The sequence below is a fragment of the Carcharodon carcharias genome, chromosome 4 (genome assembly GCF_017639515.1).
Source record: "Carcharodon carcharias isolate sCarCar2 chromosome 4, sCarCar2.pri, whole genome shotgun sequence".
Taxonomy (NCBI): domain Eukaryota; kingdom Metazoa; phylum Chordata; class Chondrichthyes; order Lamniformes; family Lamnidae; genus Carcharodon; species Carcharodon carcharias.
In genome coordinates, this window is record NC_054470.1 from 168,441,771 (window position 1) to 168,467,549 (window position 25,779).

The 25,779-nt window shown below is 43.0% G+C and overlaps 2 protein-coding genes across 3 annotated transcripts in view; one reads left to right on the forward strand and one right to left on the reverse strand.

Moving 5' to 3' along the window:
- Positions 1 to 603: 603 nt before the first annotated feature.
- Positions 604 to 10,650, reverse strand: slc25a4 (solute carrier family 25 member 4). Its single transcript, XM_041186846.1, has 4 exons — positions 10,416 to 10,650; positions 6,432 to 6,918; positions 5,326 to 5,466; positions 604 to 1,238 (listed from the first exon to the last, which is right to left on the reverse strand). The coding sequence occupies exons 1-4, from the start codon at positions 10,524 to 10,526 to the stop codon at positions 1,081 to 1,083; spliced, it is 897 nt and encodes a 298-aa protein (XP_041042780.1). The 5' UTR covers positions 10,527 to 10,650; the 3' UTR covers positions 604 to 1,080.
- A 189-nt stretch (positions 10,651 to 10,839) lies between these two features.
- Positions 10,840 to 25,779, forward strand: part of si:ch211-197n1.2 (EF-hand calcium-binding domain-containing protein 6) — a 139,333-nt gene continuing 124,393 nt past the window's right edge. For both annotated transcript variants that reach the window (XM_041186355.1, XM_041186357.1), the window contains exon 1: positions 10,840 to 11,463. In XM_041186355.1, the coding sequence (XP_041042289.1) occupies positions 11,307 to 11,463 (157 nt within the window). In that variant the 5' untranslated portion in view covers positions 10,840 to 11,306. The remainder of the gene's footprint in view (positions 11,464 to 25,779) is intronic.

Here is a 25,779-nt window from a genome sequence, read left to right on the forward strand (position 1 = left end):
GGGAGAACACAGCCATGTTTATGCACCTGTTTGCATAATTCAACTCTTTAAGCCCAATTACCATTCTGGTGAATTTGCACTGAACCCATTTGAAGACCAATATATCTTTCCTGAAGTCTGGCTCCTAAAACTGAACAAAATACTCCAGATGCTGTATAACTAAGTTTCAATTCAGTAGCATCACTTCCTCACTTTTAATTTGCAACTCTTTTGCGTTAAAAGCCAACAATTTGCTTGTCAAGGTAATTTTCACAATTTCCTGATGTCAATGTTCGAGTCATTGTAATTGTTTGACTTAAATGCAACATTTCTTCAAAATAAATTCCTGTCTTGCCTTGTAAACTCTTTCTTATCCTTCCTGTCAGTTATCATATGGCCTTCCACAAAAGCAATATTGATGGTTATCTAATTTCATTTCAAATTGCTCTACCTATGATGCAGTGGATGCCTCTACCTCCTCCGCTCATCATTCACCATTATTCACTTTTTTGCTTTAATTCCATTCTTGATTCATCAGTGATTACATAAAGTGGTTTAAAAGCACACACCATATTCACAACTATATATATGTTTCAAAGTTGTTGAGTCAATATAAACACCAGCTCAATTCAAAACAGGAAGTTTTATTGAAAATTGTATACATTAGGCAGTCTTAATAAATACATTTGATTTAATTAGGACCATAAATACATTTGTTTGGCTAGGATCAATTCTAAACAATGTGCTCATCTGTAGTAATTAGAATATAACCATTCCTGGAGTACATGTATTAAATACAGAAATTCATCACCACCCACAAAAAAAACTGGTAAAGCCATAAGTAAAATATGTACAGTTTGCACGGGGATTAGGCTATGGAATTTAATACATGGATAACAAACCCAAAGGCTCACCTTGACTTTTTATTAATGCATAAATCCCTTTCACATTCATTCTGACTCCCCAACCTGCAACTGTTTTTGTTCAGATATCTGAATCCTCAAAAGTACAGTCATGATTATTAAAAACCATTGTTCCTGCTACAATAAATTACAGTTTTCTAACTTTGTGTAATTTTCAGTGGTGGGAAGGAGTTGGACCTTAGGCAAATTTCTTGATTTCATCGTACAGTACCAGTACAAAAGCACCACCCATTCCTCTCAATACATTCGACCAGGCACCTTTGAAGAAAGCTTTACCTCCTTCATCTTTTAAAATTTTCTTCCAGCAGTCAATTGTGCCCGAATACATAATATCAGCTGTTAAGACATTACAACAATAATGTTAGAATATTTATTACCCACTCAAAACAAAATATACTCTATTCATTGGTAAAGAAGTGATGGATCCCAATGTTTCTTCTCTCAGATGAAATAAACTGGCCAGTTTTAGTACATGCAGAACTCAATCACTGGTGTCTAGGTATTTTTTTGTACCTATATAGTCTTAATGTCAGTAAGGGGGGAGGGCTGCGGGGCGTTTAGTTCAGTTGGCTAGTGTGTGGTTCAGAATAACAATAACAGTGCGGGTTTGATTTCTGTTCTGGCTGTGCTTCGTCCATTTAGGACCTGCCCTCTCCACCTGCCATGAGAGTGGAAGGCAACAGCAAACCACCACTGACAAAAACTTCCAAGCAAATAGCTCAGGACGAAGTATCATCAGACAATGAGTCAAGGACCTGCCTTTGGGCAGAGAAGACAAGGCTTAGTCTTAATATTAGATTTCCTTCTTTTAAGAATGCACAATAATGAATATGAAGGAATGAATACAATCTTATAATTTAACTTAAGAGTCAAAGAAGAGAACATTTTGAATAGTTTGTATATCACTTGTACAGCATAATTATTTAAGTAACTGGCATGTTGATAACCCACTTCCACTGACTCACTGGTATTTTATAATAAATAGTTTTCCAATATTTTTATTGTTAATGGTGGGGTCTAATTGGTTTTAGTGATGGTAGTCAGTGGACTTATTGCAGACATATTCCATATCCCTCTTTAAAATAAATTATTTCAGCTGTATATTCCCTATTTTCCTAATTTTCTCAGTCTTCCTGCACCATCCTGTTCAAAAGGATGCAGTGTTACCTGTTCTGAGGTGCCCGATACTAAGTCTGTATTGTCAGCCATAAGGATATACTCAACAACTAGAATGGTTATGTCTCCCTCCTTTTCTATGGGGAAGTGCCTGGCTCAACTGAGATCAGTAACTCAGAATCTGGGGAATTTTAGGCACAAACTTATAGCAGAGTGCTTTGGAGCCCTAAAGGTGTAGTGCTCCACGTCTGTGATGCAAGATGATGGTCAAACATAGTATTAATGCCCATGCCACATTATTAATGCTAGTTTATCCAGAAATGATCTGTAACTGGTCATCAGAATATTGTTTCAATATATTAAGATTTATAATTCAATAAGGTTCAGAAAAGCATTGTGTGTTAACTGCTATTTTAATGCGTTTAACAAAATGTATCAAATAAAGGTACATTGTCATCTTTTTCTAACCCACCAATGAATGATTTTCTCATAGTAATTATATAAATGTAAGTTGTTGTAATAAATGGAGAAGATACAAAGAGTAACATTATTTATTTTATGATTATTCACTTAATAATGAGTGTTAAAGACTGATGTCTAGCTGGTTCATTAGATTGAGCCTTGGCTTTTCATCTCTGGTCTGGATTTAAACTGAACCCAAAGTGATGCAACAAAAACTTACTCTGTCTACAGCCTGTAAGTGATCCCTGTGTGAAATGAGTTTGAGCAGTCTCACCCTAGTTTCCAGTAGGCAAGGAACCACAGCATTAAGTGGCAATCTAACTGTGAGAGGCCCAAGGGCAGCAGGAGACCAAAGTGAAAAAACGTCATGGGCAGGATTTTACCATCGGCAATCGCATCCACCCCTGCCCGCGATTTTGGGTCAGCTCTGCTCACCCGACAAATGGAAAATTCAGCCCCGTGTGTGCAGTAAGGATTGTTATTAGCACAAATAAAGTACAGCAAAGTAAAAAGGTCATTTAGACCATTATGCCTGTGCCTGCTGTTGGAATTGAGACACATTCCTGAAGAGAGTCTTTCGATTTCTGTGAGTTTCTAAGTTCCAATGCCTCCTTCTGTGCTATAATTTTTTCTAGGTTTCAAACATGTTAAGACGCGTCATTCATTTTCTCAGGAACACCCCTTCATCTTTTGGGATCATAACATGTTGGTGTTAATACTCACAGCATTGTGTTATTAGTGAGTTTGCAACAATGCTCCTAATGCAAAAAATTCCTAATCTTGCTCATGAAGTAAGGTCAAACATAGCACACAGGAGGGTGAAAGAAATCTAGAAGATATTGTGCAAAGAGGACTAAAGAATGGTATGGGAGAGGAGTGAGGAAGAAGTGCATTTTAAAATATGGGAGAACCTCAAATAGATATGTGTCATCTGTTAAGAAAGCAAATACAAACTAGAGACATGTTTGCATTCAAGTAAGAGGGTTTCCACGTTCAGTAAAATGAACCTGCTAATATATGTCTGGATTAGATTTACCTCAGGACTCAACTGTTGTGGCTTTCAATCCTAAAGTATAGGTCACAGGCTGCGGTGTAAATTGCTGCACCGTGTTGTTAGAGACGGTGGCATAGTGATCATATCAGTAACTAGTACCCCAGGCTAATGTTTTGGGAGCTGGGGTTCAAATCCCATCTTGGCAGCTCAGTAATGGTGACCATGTAATATCATTGATTGTCATTAAAAACCCATCTGGTTCACTAATAGTTCTGCCCTCCTTAGCTGCGCTGGCAGCTTGGCTTAAATAGCCAAGTGGTTATGGTACTGGGTTTGTAACCCCAAGATCAAAACGTTCAAATCTCACGATGGCAAACTATGAATCAAGAGTTCATTTTCTTAACCATCTTGTGGAGGTAATTGTGGATTCAGTTGGTTTCCTGATACTGAGGAGAGAAGGTGTGTGGTGTTGGTGTTGCTGCTCCTCAGTGTTTCAACTGTTTCTGCTGCTGCCTTTGGGAGACCTAAATAGCCAAGTGGTTATGGTACTGGGCTTACAACCCTAAGATCAAGAATTCAAATCTCACAATGGCAAACAATGTAACTTCATCTGAATAGGAACAGATGGAAACATGTTTGTACTCAAAAGCGTTACAGCTCCAGCTGGCACTTGGCTTAACTAGCCAAGTGGTTATGGTACTGGGCTTGTAACCCCAAGATCAAGAGTTCAAATCTCACTAAAGCAAACAATGAACCCACTACCTGATGATGTAGTGGTATTGTCACTAGACCAGAGACCCAGGGTAATGTTCTGGGGACCCAGGTTCAAATCCTGCCTCATGGCAGGAATTTGGATTCAATAAAAATCTGAAATTGCAGGTCTAATGATGACCATGAAACTATTGGGTTTGTAACCCCAAGATCAAGAGTTCAAATCTCACAATAGCAAACTATGAAACAATGTAACTTCATCTGAAATGACAGATGGAAACATGTTTGTACTCAAAAGAGTTACAATACATGAAGCAGGCTTGGCCTAAAATAGGCCTGGCCAAGTTGGCCATTAACAGGTCCAGGCAGCGGGCGATCGACGGGGGAGTCCCGCCCGATTGTTTGTCCCTCTTCCGTGGCTACGTTCGCTGCCGGATGTCCCTGGAGAAGGAGCATGCGGTGTCTGCTGGCACTCTCGAGGCCTTCCGTGCTCGGTGGGCACCGCGGGGACTGGGGTGTTTTGTTGACCCCTTTAATCACATTTTGATTTAAAGTTTGTAAGTTTCCTTTAAACTTTGTTCTTGGTTTTACAGCTGACCTGAATTAGGGGCTGTGCCTGATTTATCCCAATTTTGTTGATTTGGTTTTCATTTAAAAGATTATCAAGAGTTCAAATCTCACAATGGCAAACCATGAAACAATGTAACTTCATCTGAAACAGATGGAAACTGGTTTGTACTCGAAAGAGTTACCTGCTCTGGCCTCCATGTGACTCCAAGCCCACAGCTACATGGTTGACTCTTAACTGCCCTCTGAAATGGCCTAGCAAGCCTCTACAGTTGGGCAACAAATGCTGGCAGTAGCCCATGAAAGGAATAATAAAAAAGCTCAGTTAAAGAGGAAATGCCCGTTTGGCATGTCTCCGATGTTTCTGAGACTGAACAGGTTTGGCAGTCTCAAAGGGAAAAGCTGAGAACGGGAAAGCAGCAGTATAACTCCAGTCAATGCGATTGCTACACCCTCAGAGGTCGTTTTATTATTCAGTCGCACAGAGAGGTTTTAAGATGTATGTACGTAACCTCATTTTACTTGCCGTTAACCATTTTTCAACAGATTAAAATTGAAAGGATTCATTCTTACCACTCTTACGACCTGACTGCATCATCATGCGCCGGCGGACAGTGTCAAACGGATAAGACACCAGGCCTGCCACCGCTGTCACAGTCTGGGCGATCATCCAACTGATCAGAATGTGCACGTTCTTGGGATCCGGCATCATACCTGAGATTAAAAAACTCAGATTTATCAGCCAGCTCATTCGTTTGATCTTCACTGATAAATGACGAACTTGACTGGTTTCTTGCAAATGCATTTTTAACAATGGCTAATGACTGACTTTCATCGTCAGCCTTTCTGGGAATCAGGTGTGATGGATGCAGGCAGGTGGAGGAAAAGGCAATTTGTATTGAGTGCCGCCTTCCCCCCGCCTGCTCTCCAGCCAGCAGGACCCTGATACCCCCGTCACTCCCTGCTCCTTAGTTGGCAAGACCCGACTATATTTAACCATTTAATTACCCGTCCCCGAGATCTGATCGTTAATAGCTGGGGTAGCTGTACTCCAATGTGGTACCGTCATAGTGTGCAGCTTGTAGTTAACAGTGTGAATGGACTTGGACTTGATGACATGGAGCAGAGTTACCTTAAATAGGTGATCATAGCTTTATAACTGGAAATAGGTAGGCTACATTGTCTGGCTGTGGAAAGTGGATGCCAGTCAAGAGGATATGTAAAAGTGACGGAAATCGATAAAAAGGGAGTTTTATCCACTGGGTAAAACATTAATGTGTAGGCAAGATATTCCTGAATAAACACATTGAACTCTTCTTCCATTATCCAGGGAATAGCACAGAGCACGTCCCCCTTCCGAATCTAGCTTAAATGTTTGGGGTCCTTTCGGACATGTAATAATTAGTTAGAACTTTCTAAAATACCTTAGCAGTTGAGGTTGACGAGCCCTAGAATAACGGGGCGAACATGAGTCGGTTTTTATTAAACTAAAATAATCCATGAGTTTTAATAAAAAGCTCAGCTGCTTCTAATGGGATTCCTGATTTCTGCGTTTTTCTAGAGATGGGAAATGATTTTGGTGAAGTCCGCTTTTCAAATGCATCATTGTAAACTAAATTACTGCGATGTGTGTATGTGTGGAAGTGCTTCAGGACACATTGGCTGCAATCCCTCCTCACCTTTCGCTGTGTCGTAGATGCCAAAGTAGGCAGCTCGATAGATGATGATGCCTTGGACCGAGACGTTGAATCCCTGGTAGAGGCCCCTGATGCCATCCGACTTAAAGATTTTAGTGATGCAACTGGCCAGGCCAGTGAACTCTCTCTCGTTCAGGGCCTTGCCCACATCGGCTGCCAGCCGCGTTCGGGCGAAGTCCAGCGGGTAGACGAAACAGAGCGAGGTGGCTCCGGCGGCTCCGCCCGACGCCAGGTTCCCGGCGAAGTAACGCCAGAACTGGGTCTTCTTATCGACGCCCCCGAGGAAGATCTGCTTGTACTTGTCCTTGAAGGCGAAGTTGAGAGCCTGAGTTGGGAAGTACCTGATAACGTTGGCCAAGTTCCCACGCCAAAATGATATAAATCCCTGTTCTTTGGGAATACGGACCACACAGTCTATGATTCCCTTGTACTGCATTTCTGCTGTAATCTGTTTGCTGGCATGTTGGACCTGAAAGAGTTTTAAAAAAAAAGTTTAAGAAATCATCGTTACCTCAAGCTCTTTTGGAGGTTGCGGATTTTGATCCTTCCTCGTATATTTAACCTGGCATTACAAACCCGTCCTAAAAAATAATTCGAGGAACATTATCGCCCGATAGCAGAATGCGTGACAGGAATTGAAGAATCGCGAAAGAGAAGGATTTTGTATTTATATAACTCCTCTCACTGCCTCAGTCAATGAAATATCCTTTGTGTTGGAATATGGGGGGACGCGTTAATTTGGACGCAGGAATGTGATAACTGTGATCATTTATTTTACTGATGTTTCTTACATTCTTACCATCCAACGTTTCTGCTAACATATTGTGAAACCTGATTCCGACTTGACCTCCAATCTTTCCATTTTAAAGAAATCAGAATGGCACTTTGTTTATTCTTTCACAGGATGTGGGCGACGCTGGCTGGGCCAGCATTTATTGCCAATCTCTAATTGCCCCCCAGAAGGTGGTGTTGAGACGCCTTCTTGAACCGCTGCATCCATGAGGTGTACCACAACCACAGTGCTGTTGCGGAGGAAGTTCCAGGATTTTGAGCCAGCGACAGTGAAGGAAGAACGAAATATTTCCAAGTCAGGAAGGGGAGCTGCATTCATCCAGGCAAGAGGAGAGTATTCCATCACACTCATGAGTTGTGTCTTGTAGATGGTGCCTGGATGAGTGCAGCTCCCACAACACTCAAGGAGCTTGACACCATCCAGGACAAAGCAGCCCACTTGATTGGCACCACATCCACAAACATTCACTCCCTCCACCACCAACACACAGCAGTGTGTACCATCTATAAGATGCACTGCATGAATTCACCAAGGCACCTTCCAGAGCACCTTCCAAACCTGTGACTTCTACCACCTAGAAGGACAAGGGCAGCAGACACATGGGAATGCCACCACCTGGAAGTTCCCCTCCAAGCCACTCACCATCCTGACTTGGAAATATATCTTATTTCCTTCACTGTACCTGGGTCAAAATCCTGGAACTCCCTTCCTAACAGCATTTTGGGTGTACCTATAGCACATGGACTGCAGCAGTTCAAGAAGGCAGCTCACCCCCACCTTCTCAAGGGCAATTGGGGATGGGCAATAAATGCTGGCCCAGCCAGTGAAGCCCACATCCCGGAAACGAATAAAAAAGAATGATGAGCTCTTGTGTCACCATCATTTTACCCGCCTCCTAAGTATATGACCTTTCCTCCTGGTTAAAATTAAACGTCAAGGTCAAACAGTATAATGGAAGCTGACCTTCACTGTCACCTTTTCGAACTGCCCTTGATATTGATGGATACATATTCAAGCGTTTTACTACGGAATCCTTAACAGTTTTAAAACCAAAGATGAGATGCGCTGAAGTGAGACCAAAAAAAAACAGGAACCTGGGGAAAATTTGGAAAACACCCAAGGAAACCTGCTAGCTCCGCAGTCGGTATAATCCGCACTCAACATATCTACACAATGGCAAAGTCATAGAGTCACACCGCACAGAAACAGACCCTTCAGCCCATCATGGTTGGTTAAATCTAGAGATGATGCTGATGCTGGAGAGTAACGCCTCCACCTGGAATCCTGCGGATATATCTCCACAAAATTGAGGAATCCTCCAAGCAGCAGAAAGGAAAACCCATCAATCTGCAAAATGGGAAGAGATCTCTCTGCATTTATATGTGTCCGCTAGGCCGTTTTAGCCTGGAAATGAAACATCCAGAGGAGACCTTGTTAAGATTCATGGGATAGTGAAAACAAACCCTAAGCGATGCTGTCAGCTATGTGGGAGCAGTAGACAAGAGAGCATAGGTTCAGGACTATGGGAGACAAGCTGAGGTCAGAAATGAGCAAGTTATCCCTTTACACAGAGGGCGCTTAACAACTGGAACTCGGCCGCCGGGAACGGCATTTGAGAGCGGGACACTGGATCGATTAAAGAAACAGCCAGACGATGTGCTGGGAAGAGGGTAGAACCGGTATTCTGAAGGAACTTTCATTTTTCACCTTGTGAACAAGTGCGCAGTCATTTGGAAAGTGTCGCCCAACTGATCTATCTGAGAAATAAAGTGCTAGAAATACTCAGCAGCTCAGGCAGCATAGGTGGTGGGAAACAGAGGGAATGTTTCAGGTGAACTTTCATCACAAACCGAAATGTCACCGAACTGAAAGGTTAACACTTGTTTCTCTCTCCCCAGATGCTGCCTGAGCTGCTGAGTATTTCCAGCACTTTCTGATTTTGGTTATTTCAGATTTCCAGCGTCAGCACTATCCTGCATGTGTAACAAATAACTCAATGGGCCGATGAGCTCTGCTCTGGGCTGATAACAAACTGCGCCGCCGTGGGTAAAATGCGACCCTGACAGGAAGGGCTTAGAAACGGGACCGGCTAATTCAAAGCGTGCAGCTCTATTCTTCAACGTGAACACCAAGCCGCCGGTTCGCTGGCTCACCCACGGGTGGTATACAAATGACTCATCAGCTTTCATTGAGAAGTTACAACAGACAAATCCTTCCAAAGTGAACACCAAAGTGCCGGGTTTAATGCTGTGACAGTCCAAACAGGGAACTGATGAATTCGAGATTTTGGTGTGTACGCCCCATAATCGACAACCCGGAGCTTTTTTCGGAACTTATCACCGAAACAGCATCAGGACTACTGGAGTCAGTGTTCGGTTCCCTGTGCATATTTTGCCAAGTATCAATTCTACATATGAAATGATATTTTGTGTGACAAGGCTACTGCTATTATCGTCTCTCTCCGACCTGGTGACCCTTCATCCTCTTCCATTTGCAGTTAGGGCCGTTTCTGTTCCACTTAGACCCATGTGATGACCAGAGATTAAAGATTTTCCATCTCCAGTTTGCCCATGGCCCATTCGCCGAATTTGATTTAATTTAATTAAACAAAAAGTTTAATCCCGATCCATTAGCGGTTCTGGATCCGTTTTAATAGATCGGATTACATTGGATATAGGGCACAAAAACAAGCCATTCGGCCCGACCAGTCCATGCTGGCGTTTATGTTCCACTGGGGCCTCCTCAGATCTTTCCTCATCTGCATCCAGCATCTATCAAATCGGCTCCTGTAAAAGTTGCACGTGAGAAACCAGCGGAGGAGACTCACTGAAGTCTCAGCGTTTGGTTCAAACCCTGATTCTAAAAACGGAGGCTGGAAAATAATCCAGTGAGTCAATGAGACGCGGGCTTCTTTTTATAGCCAGCCACTTCGGCTACCGTGGTGCTCTTTGACTTGGGTCGGTAAGTTTGCATGTTCTTTGACACGACTTTTTCTCTCGGCTTTACCAAAGCCTCAGGCTATTTGTTGCGTTGGGGCGAGGCCGTTAATTTCAACCGGAATCGTGGATTTCACGGACCTTGACCGAATGTTTTACAACTCCAACTTTATTCGATGATATATATATATATATTTATACACACACACACACACACACAAGTCCTGCCCCTCTTACCTGCAACAGCAATTTCACCCTCTCGATGGGTGCCACTGCCGTCTTGGAAATGGCAGCGGCAATCCCGCCGGCCAGAAAATCCTTGATGAAGCTGATCGCGTAGTCACCCATCTGGCGGGGTAAAGGACGACCTTTCCGGCGAGGGAACTGAAGAGGGAAAGTGCGCGCCTACAGCAACCTCCGGGGATATTTGCAGCGGACCAAATGGACGTCTCTCCTCCTTCACACCTAATATAAGCGTCCCATATATCGCGAGAGGGGAAACTGGGGCAAGAGCCACTGCGCCGAGGGTTGGCACTGCTCGCATTGGTGCGATTCCATAAATTTCCTGTGTCACAGTTCAGAAGAGGCGTCATGGTTGTCAAAAAAAAGGATACCGGAGTACACTGGGGACATTTAAAGGACACGTTAGATCAGGAACAAGTTTAAATAGTCACAATGTCGTGACCCTGTGGCGCAAACGCCGCTTGGCTGCTGGGACGATGTTTAATTTGGTCAAATATTTAATAATCAGTAACCTTTTTTCGAAGTTCTGTTTTTGATTAACAATTTAGTTAACAGTTAACCAAATATTCAAAAAAAACTACGTAAAGGTTACAAAGCGAAATAACTTTAATAAAGCGGTGTCCGCTTCGACGAAATAGTCGCCTTAACTATTTTTAATGATTTTTTTTGCATGACATTAGAGCTTTTGATCTCCGAGGTAAATTGCACTTTTTGTCCATTTCTTTAACAAAAAGGCAGCTGAGTGTAGCTGGGCTCCGCTGTAATGATGAGTTCACTCGTAATAAATGCTGTAGCTGGTGGAAGTTCAATAACACGGAACAATGTGTAACACAGGGAGACATTAATTAGTGCGAGTCTTCAGTTATTGGCATTCGAAAGAAATGCATGGGGAGAATGTGCCAGCGAAGCTCAATTCAGCCAACCCGACATTTGAACCTCGATGTGTGGAAACCGTTTAACTACAATGATCTTCGGAAGATCGTTGGATTGTCAATTTTGGTTGTTGCGCTTGACTTTGGACATGTCCTGCAAACCCTGAACGGTATGTGGAGAATGCTCAGTCTGTATTTGCCCCCCCCTAACTGGTCCAGTCCCGCAAGGCCTGGCCATATTTCTCTATATGGGTTCGTGAGACTTATTTACAATGAGTGGCGGTAACCGTGATATTTTCGGGCGGAGTTACCATTTCCACAGCCAATTGGAAACGCGTGGACCTGCATTTAGCAGGCGGCCAGGCTAGAGTAAAGCAAACACAAACGAATCCTCACCTAGAGAAGGGAAGAAAGATTTACGTTAAAATGTGAAACCAAAGCTAGTCGATACCCTGAGATAAAAGCAAAATACTGCGGATGCTGGGAACCTGAAACATATACAGAAAATGCTGGAAAAACTCAGCAGGTCTAGCAGCATCTGTGGCGAGAGATAAACGGACTCTCCCCGAGTACGGACTCGAAAGTTAACTCTGTTTTTCTCTCTCCCCAGATGCTGCTAGACCTGCTGAGTTTTTCCAGCATTTTCTGTTTTTGTTCTAGTAGATACATTGTCCTGCGATGTGTAAACTTGGGCTTGGTTAAAGAGGTGATGAGCAGAGATACACAGCACTGGAACCTGACTGACATGCTGGGAATGCCAGAATAAGACGGGTTTGAATGTTTTCAGCTGCAGTAAGACAATCTCTGTGGAGATTGAATGCACAACGCTACGTCATATGGATGAAAAACCTGTCATGGGAGTCATCAAACCGCACACATATGGTAACCAAACAATGGCACCCACTCGTGATTAACGTGAAAAGTAAGTACGTACGATTAGGAACAGGAGTAGGCCACTCGGCCCCTCAAGCCTGTTCCCCATTCAATAAGATCATGCCTGATCTGATTGTAACCTGCCTACCCCGATAACCATGCTCCCTCTTGTTAATCAAGAATCTATCTGCCTTAAAAATATTCAAAAACTCTGCTTTCACCGCCCTTTGAGAGGGTTCCAAAGACTCATGAGCCTCTGAGAGAAAAAAAATGTCTCCCCATCTCTGTCTTGAATGAGCAACCCCTTATTTTTAAACCGTGAAGCAATTCAGATATTCAGGGAGGTGTAGTGCTTGCATGAGGTTGAAAGGATGCTGTGAACTTGCTGCACAGGTTTCGTTTGATAAAGGGGGAAAAAAATCCATAATACCTACAGAAACACATTTGGACAAGTTAACTTCAGTGGCAGGAAATACAGAAAATGGTCATCTGCCATGTGCATGTAAGAATGTCTACCACATGGGCTATTAGTCTGCACATGGTAAAAAAAAACATGTTTCAGATTACGATTCCGAAAAAGACAATGCACATCATAAAATATCCAAAACGTGGAATGTCACCTGTTGTGCCAGCAATGCTTTTGGAAGGTCTGATTCCACATGGCAAGAGTACCCCAAAAGAAAAATTACCATCAAATCTTCCTCCTTCCTCCTCCAGGTACCACGGACTTCCAATGGCTTGGTCCATAATTATGCTTACAGTTGAATATGGCTTGGTTCATAATTATGCTTACAGTTGAATAAAGGCAACTACACAGGCATGAGGGAGGAGCTGGCCAGAATTGACTGGGAGATGAGCCTAGCAGGAAAGACAGTGGAACAGCAATGGCAGGAGTTTCTGGGAGTAATTTGGGAGACACAGCAAAAATTCATCCCTAGGAAGAAGAAGCATACTAAAGGGAGGACAAGGCAACCATGGCTGACCAGGGAAGTCAGGGACAGCATAAAAGCTAAAGAGAAAGCATACAATGCGGCGAAGAGCAGTAGGAAACCAGAGGATTGGGAAGCCTACAAAGACCAACAGAGGACAATTAAAAAAGAAACAAGGAGGGAGACGATTAAACATGAGAGTAAACTAGCCAGTAATATAAAAGAAGATTGCAAGAGTTTTTTTTAATATATAAAGGGTAAGAGAGAAGCAAAAGTGGACACTGCGCCAAGGGAAAATGACGCTGGAGAAGTAGTAGTGGGGAACAAAGAAATGGCGGAGGAACTGAATAGGTACTTTGCGTCAGTCTTCACAGTGGAAGACACGAGTATCATCCCCAAAGTTCAAGAAAGTCTGGGGGCAGAGATGAGTATAGTGGCCATTAACAAGGAGAAGGTGCTAGGAAAACTGAATGGTCTGAAGGTGGATAAATCACCTGGACGAGATGGATTACACCCCAGAGTTCTGAAGGAGATAGCTGAAGAGATAGTGGAGGCATTAGTGGTGATCCTTCAGGAATCACTGGAGTCGGGGAGGGTCCCAGAGGACTGGAAAATCGCTAATGTAACCCCACCCTTTTTAAAAAGGGAGTGAGGCAAAAGACGGGAAATTACAGGCCGATTAGCCTGACTTCGGTAGTTGGTAAGATTTTAGAGTCCATTATTAAGGATGAGATTTCAGAATACTTGGAAGTGCATGATAAAATAGGGCAAAGTCGGCATGGTTTCATTGAGGGGAGGTCATGCCTGACAAATCAGTTAGAATTCTTTGAGGAGGTAACGAGTAGGTTAGACAAAGGAGAGCCAATGGATGTTATCTACTTGGACTTCCAGAAGGCCTTTGACAAGGTGCCACACAGGAGGCTGCTCAGTAAAATAAGAGCCCATGGTGTTAGAGGCAAGGTACTAGCATGGATAGAAGATTGGCTGTCTGGCAGGAGACAGAGAGTAGGGATAAGGGTGTCCTTCTCAGGATGGTGGCCGGTGACTAGTGGAGTTCCGCAAGGGTCAGTGTTGGGACCACAACTTTTCACTTTATACATTAATGATCTAGATGAAGGAACTGAGGGCATCCTGGCTAAGTTTGCAGATGATACAAAGATAGGTGGAAGGACAGGTAGTATTGAGGAGGCGGGGAGGCTGCAGAAGGATTTGGACAGGTTAGGAGAATGGGCAAAGAAGTGGCAGATGGAATACAATGTGGGGAAGTGTGAGGTCATGCACTTTGGTAGGAAAAATAGAGGCATAGACTATTTTCTAAATGGGAAGAGAATTCAGAAATCTGGAGTGCAAAGGGACTTGGGAGTCCTAGTCCAGTTTTCTCTTAAGGTTAACTTGCAGGTTGAGTCGGTAGTTAGGAAGGCAAATGCTAAGTTGGCATTTATTTCGAGAGGACTAGAAAAGAAAAGCAGGGATGTGCTGCTGAGACTTTATAAGGCTCTGGTCAGACCACATTTAGAATATTGTGAGCAATTTTGGGCCCCATTCTAGCCCTGGAGAGGGTCCAGAGGAGGTTCACGAGAATGATCCCAGGAATGAAAGGCTTAACGTATGAGGAATGTTTGAGTACTCTGGGTCTATACTTGATGGAGTTTAGAAGGATGAGGGGGGATCTGATTGAAACTTACAGAATACTGAAAGGCCTGGATAGAGTGGACATGGGGAAGATGTTTCCATTAGTAGGAGAGACTAGGACCTGAGGGCACAGCCTCAGAGTAAAGAGAAGACCTTTTAGAACAGAGATGAGGAGAAACTTCTTTAGCCAGAGAGTGGTGAATCTATGGAATTCATTGCCACAGAAGGCTGTGGAGGCCAGGTCATTGAGTGTATTTAAGACCGAGATAGATAGGTTCTTGATTGGTAAGGGGATCAAAGGCTACGGGGAGAAAGCGGGAGAATGGGGTTGAGAAAATTATCAGTCATGATTGAATGGCAGAGCAGACTCGATGGGCCGAATGGCCTAATTTCTGCTCCTATGTCTTATGTTCTTATCAAAGTGCTGCAGTCATTTGCCATTACCATTTGCAGTATGCCTGACCAGGAAACTTTCCCAATCTTAGTGCCTGCCATCAAGTGTCTTGGAAGGAGTTACAGGCTGATAATCAACCTGTTTGGCTGAGCTATAAACATACCATCCATGGTCATTAAGTCCTAAAGTGGGACTTGAACCCAGAACTTCTCACCATAAAATAGCTGTCAATGCCATTGAAAGTGAATTGACACTGCCTGAAAAGCAGGAACAAAAGGGCACAAAGAAAGCCATGGCTAAACCTCCAACAAGGGGACAGCAAGAAGTGGAGAAGCTCAGGGAGGAACAGGTATTCAACCAACATCTACAAACATGTTCTTGATGCCAGCATCTCCTAAACGGCTATTTGGACCATGAACAGTTTTGTGAAGTTTCTCATCTGATCCATTGTAACAGTTCCCAAGAAATCCAGACAGTCAGATGCACCTCTTGCTGCTCTGGGGAGCTGGCCAAGCATGGCTTATTGGAAGTAAAACTCCACAAAGCATTGACCTAGAACACAAAACAACATTTTCTTAAAGCTCTAAACAATTATAAACAATTAACATAGTGAGCCATGTGCTTGTGATTTCCATATGTTTATGTAGTCATACTCAGATTGATGTTTACCAGTTAAAATTGTTGAGAGCAATGTTGCCTCAACAAATTTTGGATATCCCAATAGCTGACAGGAAAGAAAATAGTCAAACATAATGCACCTTAATAATGCTGCTTTCATATTCCTCAGAGCTAACTGGCCAGTTAACCAACAGAGATGTTGTTACACAGCAGTGGAAGCAGTGGAAGTGGAAAGTAATGCCACAGCAAAATTTGAGAAAGGTCTAATTCACAAATTTTTGTGGATTGTGTAATGAAGAAATGGGCTGACCTTATTGATATACCCAGGTAGGTGACAAATGTGCATTAGCAATACTGGCAGTAGGCAATTCATTACCAAGCATTACATTTGGGCTTGATAACTGAGGAGGTTCGGAGTTCCTTCTATGAATTAAGAAAGGGCACCAAAGTACTGTAATCCAATTTGGCCTATTACTATTTCATCAATCTACTCTCGCTCATCAGCATTGTAATAGAAGGTGTCGTTGACAGTGCTATCAAGTGGCACTTAGACAGCAATGACCTGCTCACTGATGCTCAATTTGATTCCCTCAGGGCCACTCGACTTTGACCTCATTACAACCTTAATCCAGGCAATGAGAAAAGAGCTGAACTCAAGAGGTGAGGTCAGAGTTACTGCCCTTGACATCAAAGTAGCATTTGACTGAGTCTGGCATCAAAGATCCCTAGCAAAATTGAAGTCAACAGGAATCAGGAAGAAAACTCTCTACTGTCATACCTAGCACAAAGGAATATGGTTATTGTTGAAGGCCAATCATCTCAGCTCCAGGGCATCACTGCAGGAGTGCCTCAGGCTAGTGTCCTAGGCCCAGCCAGCTTCAGCTGCTTCATCAATAACCTCTCCATCATAAGGTCAGGAGTGGGTGTGTTCACTGATGATTGCACAGGTTCCGCACAATTAGCGACTCCTCAGATACTGAGGCAGTCCATGTCCAGAGACAACATTCAAGCTTGGGTTGATAAATGGCAAGCAACAAATGTGCCACACAAGTGCCAGGCATTGACCAACTTCAACAAAAAAGAGTCTAGACGTCTCCCCTTGCCATTCAATGGTATTACCATTGTTGAATCGCCCATTATCAACATCCTGGGAGTTACCATTGATCAGACAGTAAACTGGACCCACCATATAAACACTATGGTTACAACAGCAGGTCAAAGGCTAGGATTTCTGCAGCGGGTAATTCACCTCTGTCACCTCACAGTCTGTCCACTATCTACCAGGCACAAGTCAGGAGGTGATGGAATACTCTCCAATTGCCTGGATGAATGTAGCTCTAACATGTTATAAACACAGAGTACACAGAGTTTATAAGTTTTTATAAGGCAGATGTAGTTTAATGTGGATAAGTGTGAGGTTATCCACTTTGGGCAGAAGAATAAAAAGGAGACTTATTATTTAAATGGAGAGAAGCTTCAGAATGCTTCAGTGCGGAGGGGTCTAGGTATCCTCCTGCATGAATCGCTGAAAGCTAGTATCAGGTATAGCAGGTAATAAGGAAGGCAAATGGAATTTTGGCATTTATTGCTAAAGGAATAGAGTATAAAAATAGGGAAGTGTTATTACAACTGTACAAGGCATTGGTGAGGCCGCACCTGGAGTATTGTGCACAGTTTTTGTCCCCTTACTTGAGGAAGGATGTAGTTGCATTAGAGGCGGCTCAGAGGAGGTTCACTAGATTGATTCCAGAGATGTGGGGCTTGTCTTATGAGGAGAGGTGAGCAGTTTAGGCCTATACTCACTAGAATTTAGAAGTATGAGAGGAGATCTAAATGAGGTATATAAGATGGAAAAGGGGATAGACAAAGTAGATGTGGAGTGGATGTTTCCCCTTGTGGGGCATTCTAGGATGAGAGGCCATAGTTTTAGGCTAAGGTGTGGTAGATTTAAATCAGAGATGAGGAGGAATTACTTTTCTCAAAGAGTCGTGAATCTGTGGAATTCACTACCTCAGAGTACAGTGGATGCCGGGACGCTGGATAAGTTTAAGGAAGAGATAGACAGATTTTTAAATAGTAACGGGGTGAAAGGTTATGGGGAGAGGGCGGGAAATTGGAGTTGAGGCCAAAATGAGATCAGCCATGATCGCAATGAATGGCAGGGCAGGCTCAAGGGGCTGAACTGCCTACTCCTGCTCCTAGTTCTTATGTTCTTATGTTATGTTTTGGGATAAGTTTGAAGTAGAATGGATTAGTGAAGGGGGTCATGTAACTTGTTCTGAATTCCGCCTGACAACAAGCCTAGGTGGCCTGGTTATTAATGGTTACTGTGAAGGCCAGATTGATTTACTGGGAAGAAGGTGTAATATGTTCACATCTGTAAACAATGACTACAGTATCTCTGATAAGAGTTAGTCTCCAAGTTTCATAGGGAGGTGTTAGGAATGTCACGTTTTGTAAATAGTTGCACTTTAAATAGTCTATTTAATTTCAAGATAGAATGGGTTTTGGGGTCTAAAGGGTAGCATTTCTATCTGGATGCAAACCCATGTGATTCACATTGCCATCAAGATGTGCTTTGGGAAGGTAGAAGTCCATAGGAAGACATTCCAGGATTGGATGGCAGATTTTCCTAAGAGATCCCTGAACCTTGCAGACATGATCAACCTGCAAGAATCTGAGAGAGAGCAGCAAGATAGAGGCAGCCAGTCTCTATCAGCCACCACGTAGAATATGGGTGGGAGCTCGTGTTCTGATTGAAGTGACAAAGTTCATGAGAATTTAAATGAGCTGGAAGATTCACCTAGCTTTGGCTTGAGGAAGAAACCTTCACCATGAAAGTCAGTTTGGGAATGAGAAGTTATTCTTCTGGAAAAGGAAAAAGGAAGCAAGCCATTGGCAGCTGAGAACAGCTTTGGACTGGTTCCTGCAGAATGAAGTGTCCATTTAGGGGACAGAGGAAAGTATAAAATTGGAGGGGGATTTTTGGTCATTTTAAAGGTTAAGTGAGGGATCTTTTCTGTAGTTTAGAGTATAAATTGCCTACTGCATAGTGACAATGGAGCATTTAGTTGTTTATTACAGCTTGAAATTTTATCCTGTGATCCTTCCAGTCTTTGGAAATTCAAATACCTTTTTAAAAGTTATTGGTCTCTGTGGGGATCATAACAAACAACACTCAAGGAGCTCGACATCACAAAGCAGCCTGCTTGATCGACATCTCACCCGCCACCTTAAACATTCATCCCCTCTACCACCAATGCACAGCGTGTACCATATACAAGCTACGTTGCAGCAACTCACTTAGGCTCCTTTAACAGCACCATCCAAATCCGCAACCTCTACCACCTCGAAGGACGAGGGCAACAGACCCAAGGGAATCTGAAAGTTCCCCTGCAAGCAATACACCATCCTGACTTGTAACCATATTGCCAATCCTTCACTGTCACGGGATCAAATCCTGGAACTCCCTTACAAACACCACATGGACTCCAATGTTTCAAGAGGAAGCTCACCACCACCTTCTCAAGGGCAATTATAGATGGGCAACAAATGCTGGCCTTGCCAGTGACACCCATATCCCAAGACTAAAGAAAAAAGTCAAGATCTTCCACTTCTCTTAATAGCGCAATAAAGCATATTTATGATGAAGTAAAGTTTGACACTTCAAGACTATCTACATTGACTGATCAGACACCATCAAGATAAATCCAAATTGCAGCATATCCCTTTCTTTTCCATCTTCTTGGCAGTGTTGGAATGTAGAGTAAATTAATTCAACAATACAAGAACAGTGACTGGCCCTAGTTTTTGCATTCGTTGCTTCGTTTTATCTTTTCCACATATGGTAAATATATAATCAAAACTGAAAAATGAGATTAGCTTGGAATAGGTTCCAGCATGGAATAAAAAGGTTAGAATCTCTTTATTGGGACATCTTTCAGACACTGGCCCAGGATTTTCCTGCCAACAGGGTAAGAGTAGTGTTGCACTGGAACTTACCACAGAAATTTGCATACAAGTGACTTAGGTTGGTCCTACACCAAAATCCCTTGGTGCAAATTTCCATCATTCGTGCCACTCCCAAGTTACTGTTCTCAGCTCAATACCATAGCTCCGTCCCACTCAAAAGTTTCCTGCATTTATATCAGTTCTGAATGGGCATAAATTTACACCCAAAACTTGAGGCACAACTGTAAGTATTTCTGCTGTATTGAAGTAAACTTTTTAGCAATCTTTCTTATTTCTCCTTACTGAATCTTGTGCTGCGTTTTCTATATATTTGAAAGTTTTTTAAAATATCGCTCCAGAATTCGTTATATTAAAAAATGTTGAACAGAATGTTTCCTGTCTCTGAGTACCAGGGAGGTTTAGGTGGACATGAAAGATCCCATGCTGCTATTTGAAGAAGGGATCTTGTTGAACATTTCACCCTCAAGCAATACCTCCAAAAACAAATTAGCTGATCATTCATCTAACTTTTATTTGTTGGTTCTTCTGTTTCAAAGTTTCAACTCAGCTGCTATAAAAATGAAAAAGACACAGGAGTTTAAAACATCACAGAATGGGTATAGCACCCACTACTGTGCCTGTGTATTAACATAACATGAGCAGAGGGTAACCTGAGAGTACAGAGGCCACATAACAATCCACCCCAGGAAATTTACCTGTTGTACCAGGGGCACAGTGAAGTATCGGATTAGGAGGGAAGCTCTGACTGACATGTGTCCCCCATCAATCAAGTCTTGCAGGGGCAGCCAAACAGTACCAGTGGTAATTAAGATTTCAAGCAAATAGTGCTCCCTAATACAAGCAGAACACCTAAAAGGCTAATACTGAAATTGCACCAGAAAACCTACGAGAAGGAACGCGCACATGCGGCCTGTTTCTGTGTTGTAGATTCTATGCAATTCTTCACAGGCAGTGCCACAAAGCTGATGTACCAGAAAGGCAAGGTCATATTTCAAACATGAAGCAAAAAGTTGGAACTGCTGAAAACATCTGTTCTGACGAAAGGCTGTCACCCAGATGTTTTTTGTCAAGCTGTTTGTTCTCTCCAGAGATGCTGACCGAGCTGTTGTGTTCTCTCAGTATTTTCAGCTTTTTGCTTTTTTGGAATTTGGAAGAGGATTATCTACTGTCACAGCTTTCGATTTTGTAGTGGATTTTCTTTGGAACCAAATCTATTGGTTACTGTTGTAAATGGATTATTCATCCCAACAACACCAAACAGAATAGTTGGTTATTCATCTATTTGCTATTTGTGGAGCCTTTATGTGTGCAAATTGGCTGTCCATGTTTGGAATGCATTATAGCGATTCCAAATATCTAAAAAAAAATTGAATAATTTGTTGCATGTAAAATAATCTGCTTTTGTTGATTTTGTTTCACTAGACTGCTTTTCAATCATCCCTTTGTTATGATCACAGCTGAGATTACCCCTGGACAAGCCTGATCCCAGGGTGGAACCCAGCTCGATTGATCCTAATTTTTATTTGTTTGTTCAGATACGTAGAGAGGGGCTACTGAACAGAGTCACCGACGTCAGCTAATGAACTTATAACAAAAGCATGAAACATTTATTAAACAAGAAAAGATGAACTATATTACAATATTCCTTTATCCACAATTATACCTTTACAGATATAAACAGATTTGTAAGGATAACACAAGTTACAAAAGCTATCTTAATGTTCTCAGTAAGTACATCGTCCATGTAAACCAATTGGCAACCTGTGATCAGATACACCACACTCTGAAACCAAGCGGCAGATGCCACCCCAGACAGATGCTGTGGATCTCTCCTCAACTCCCCCCAGACATTTGTTACATCATGAGCCAACCAGCCTCACTGAATTCCATCTTTCACATGAGGGTCTCCAATCTCCACTCTCCAAGGAATCTTCTCCCAAACTCATGCTTTATCTCAGATGCCCTCTGCAAGTCTTCACCTTCAGGGTTTTGAACTCTTCTTCTGATGTTCCTCTCCCCGGGTCACCACATGCATTCAAGCTTTCTTCCACACACTCTCACTGACTCAGCTGCCAACAGTACATCACTGCTTCACATGCCCACAGCAAAGAGCTACAGACCTTCAGCCATCTCTTTGGACCTTCTTGTCTCTTGCAAGCTGTTCTCACTTTAAATCTGCTTTCTGCAGATTTTTCCTCTTTAAAGTTGAAGCTTGGAGCCTTTCTCTCTGCCCCTCACACAGAAACAGAAGTACATATTAAACTTAAACTTTAAAGGTAAAACTGATTCCTAACACTCACAAATACAAATAGAACTTACTTAAACTATCTACTTTTCCTAACACCTTAAAAAGGTAGGAGAATAAATAAATTAATGCATGCAAGATCACAGTATCTTGTGCATATAATCAGTCTCTTAACTGTTACTTTCACTGAGTTATGCTATTGTTTAACTAGTTTAGGCAGTAATGGTGCCCTCCAGAATATAGGGGATAGGGAATGAAATTCACATTCAAAAGCATTCAAAGAAGCTGAATGCCAGAATATCTAATGTAGACTTGAGAATTTGTTACAGATTTATTTTCTTTTATTTTGGAGAACCTAAACTTTGCTTTGATAGTTAAAATCCTTATAGGTTTCAATACATGGCACATGCATTGTCAATAAATGAAACTGAGAGAATAACATCTGACAATGTATTTCCCATTATTTGTGCAATAGCAAAGCTGGATACCTGGGATGCCTGTTAGAATCTGACACCCAATGTTGCTATGGTGGCAAAGGTGGGGTGGGGGGGGTGGCGGGGAGGGTTTTCATTTTTTTAACAAACAGAAATCTAATACCAACTGTTTGGAGAGTGCTCAATGGCACAGGCTGGGGGCTGGTGGGGGTGGGGGTTGGGAGGATCATTGTGGTGGGGAGAGGGGAGGTGGTGAAATTTAAAACAGTTTGAAACTTTTTTCAACATTTCGTCAGTAGTTCAGAAGATGCTGACATCTCGATGTTGCAGATATGTCAGCTCACACACTAACCAGACTCCCTGGCAGAGGCTGGGGAGACCGTCTGCAATATATTCATAACCTTGAGGCTGGATGATTGTCCGGGAGCCAGGGCATATTTTGTGATGGAAGTCTCTTCATAATGGACCTCTGCCCCAAATCTGCAGAAGTGCAAAATTGACACCAATATATTTGAGTATAATTGTACCCACAGGCTGATTTCCCTTATCATGGCATACAGCTGTAATATTTAAACTTCTACTGCCTCGTTTAAGGTCACAGCTTGAGTAAAAATCCAAACAGGTCCTGAGATCAATGACAGGCTGTTGTTGGAAATTGCTGTAGTTTGGTAGCAGCTTGGCTTGTCTTTTTGTTATCTTGTCATTGACAACCTGTCCAGGTTAGCTTAAAGTCAGAAAGCCGCTAAAATTAATTTGTTTGTTTCCTTTTTTTGTGTACATTTTGGTTAAGATTGTTCAGCTATGACTTTGCTGTTTTATAAAAAGCATGATGTCTGGAATGTGATATGCAGGCAAAGATTTTGCATAAAAGTAGATATTGGTTTCCCCTTTTTTAAAAATACGTTAAAGTGAATCAGAAATCAACCATTTCTAGTACTGACAAAAGTGGAGTTCATACTAGACGCACTGACCTCTACCTCGTGAAGGCTGAGCGTCAACTCGCAGACACTTCCTCCTACCTCTCCCTGGACCATGACCCCAGCACTGAACATCAAGCCATTGTTTCCAGGACTGTCACTGACCTCATCTCCTCTGGAGATCTTCCTCCCACAACTTCCAACCTGATAGTCCCCCAACCTCGGACTGCCCGCTTCTACCTCCTACCCAAAATCCAGAAACAGAACTGTCCCGGTAAACCGATCATGTCAGCCAGTTCCTGCCCCATGGAACTCATTTCTCGTTATCTTGACTCCCTTCTCTCTCCCCTTGTCCAGTCCCTTCCCATCTACATCCTTGATTCCTCTGACACATTACGTCACATCAACAATTTCCAGTTCCCTGGCTCCAACCGCTTCCTCTTCCCCATGGACGTCCAATCCCTCTACACCTCCATCTCCCACCAGGATGGTCTGAGGGCCCTTAGTTTCTTCCTCGAACAGAGGTCCGAACAATCCCCATCCACCACAACTTTCCTCCGTCTGGCTGAACTTGTTCTCACACTGAACAATTTCTCCTTAAACTCCTCTCACTTCCCCCAAATAAAAGGTGTGGATATGGGTACCCACATGGGCCCCAGCTATGCCTGTCTCTTTATGGGGTATGTGGAACATTCCTTGTTCCAGTCCTACTCCGGCCCCCTTCCACAACTCTTTCTCCGATACATCGATGATTACTTCGGTGCTGCTTCATGCTCTCATCGGGACTTGGAAAAATTTATTAATTTTGCTTCCGATCTCCACTCCTCCATCATTTTCACATGGTCCAACTCTGACACTTCCCTTCCCTTCCTTGACCTCTCTGTCTCAATTTCTGGTGATAGACTGTCCACCAATATCCATTACAAGCCTACCGACTCCCACAGCTACCTAGACTACAGTTCCTCACACTCTGCTTCCTGTAAGGACTCCATCCCATTCTCTCAGTTCCTTTGCCTTCGTCGCATCTGTTCTGATGATGCCACTTTCAAAACCAGTTCCTCTGACATGTCTTCCTTCTTCCTTAACCGAGGTTTTCCACCCAAGGTCATTGACAGGGCCCTCAACCGTGTCCGGCCCATCTCCCGCGCATCCGCCCTCACGCCTTCTCCTCCCTCCCAGAAACATGATAGGGTCCCCCTTGTCCTCACTTATCACCCCACCAGCCTCCGCATTCAAAGGATTATCCGCCACCATTTCCGCCAACTCCAGCATGATGCCACCACCAAACACATCTTCCCTTCACCCCCCTGGCGGCATTCCATTGGGATTGTTCCCTCCGGGACACTCTGGTCCACTCCTGCATCACCCCCTACTCCCCAACCCCCACCTACGGCACCTCCCCATGCCCACGCAAAAGATGCAACACCTGCCCCTTCACTTCCTCTCTCCTCACCGTCCAAGGGCCCAAACACTCCTTTCAAGTGAAGCAGCATTTCACTTGCATTTCCCCCAACTTAGCCTACTGCATTCGTTGCTCCCAATGTGGTCTCCTCTACATTGGAGAGACCAAACGTAAACTGGGTGACCGCTTTGCAGAACACCTGCGGTCTGTCCGCAAGAAAGACCCAAATCTCCCTGTCGCTTGCCATTTTAACACTCCACCCTGCTCTCTTGCCCACATGTCTGTCCTTGGCTTGCTGCATTGTTCCAGTGAAGCCCAACGCAAACTGGAGGAACAGCACCTCATCTTCCGACTAGGCACTTTACAGCCTTCTGGACTGAATATTGAATTCAACAACTTTAGATCTTGAACTCCCTCCTCCATCCCCAACCCCTTTCCATTTTTTCCCCCTTCCTTTTGTTTTTTCCAATAATTTATATAGATTTTTCTTTTCCCACCTATTTCCATTATTTTTAAATCTTGTATGCCCTGCTAGTCTTTCCACCCCACACCCACTAGAGCTGTATCTTGAGTGCTCTGCCATCCATTCTTAATTAGCACATTCTTTTAGGTAATATCACCACCTTCAACACCTCTTTGTTCCTTTGTCTGTGACATCATTTGATTATCTGCTCCTATCACTACTTGCTTGTCCCTACAACCACACCATCCCCCACTTCTCTCCCCCCACCCCTACCTTAAATCAGCTTATATTTCACCCCTCTCCTAATATTCACTCAGTTCTGTTGAAGGGTCATGAGGACTCGAAACGTCAACTCTTTTCTTCTCCACCGATGCTGCCAGACCTGCTGAGTTTTTCCAGGTAATTCTGTTTTATTTTCAGACTAGACATGTTATTTATCAGTTATATGTTACTGTATATGTTGTATGTTATTGTACAGGTCATATTTTATGCATAATGTTCCCTCCAATTTTCTCCCCTCCACTCCTAAACTAATCGAGGTAGATTTTCAGGTAATGGTAAAATTCAATGCGGAATGGTTAAGAACTGAATTAAGTCTTAGTTCCAG

What these genes read in the sequence shown, in the direction of transcription:
- slc25a4 (XM_041186846.1), bottom strand. Translation starts at nt 10,526, where the DNA reads ATGGGTGACTACGCGATCAGCTTCATCAAGGATTTTCTGGCCGGCGGG. An exon ending in GGGTGAAATTGCTGTTGCAG is followed by an intron (nt 6,919 to 10,415) that starts GTAAGAGGGGCA and finishes AAACTCTTTCAG; the next exon opens with GTCCAACATGCCAGCAAACA. An exon ending in GCAGTCAGGTCGTAAGAGTG is followed by an intron (nt 1,239 to 5,325) that starts GTAAGAATGAAT and finishes ATGTCTTAACAG; the next exon opens with CTGATATTATGTATTCGGGC.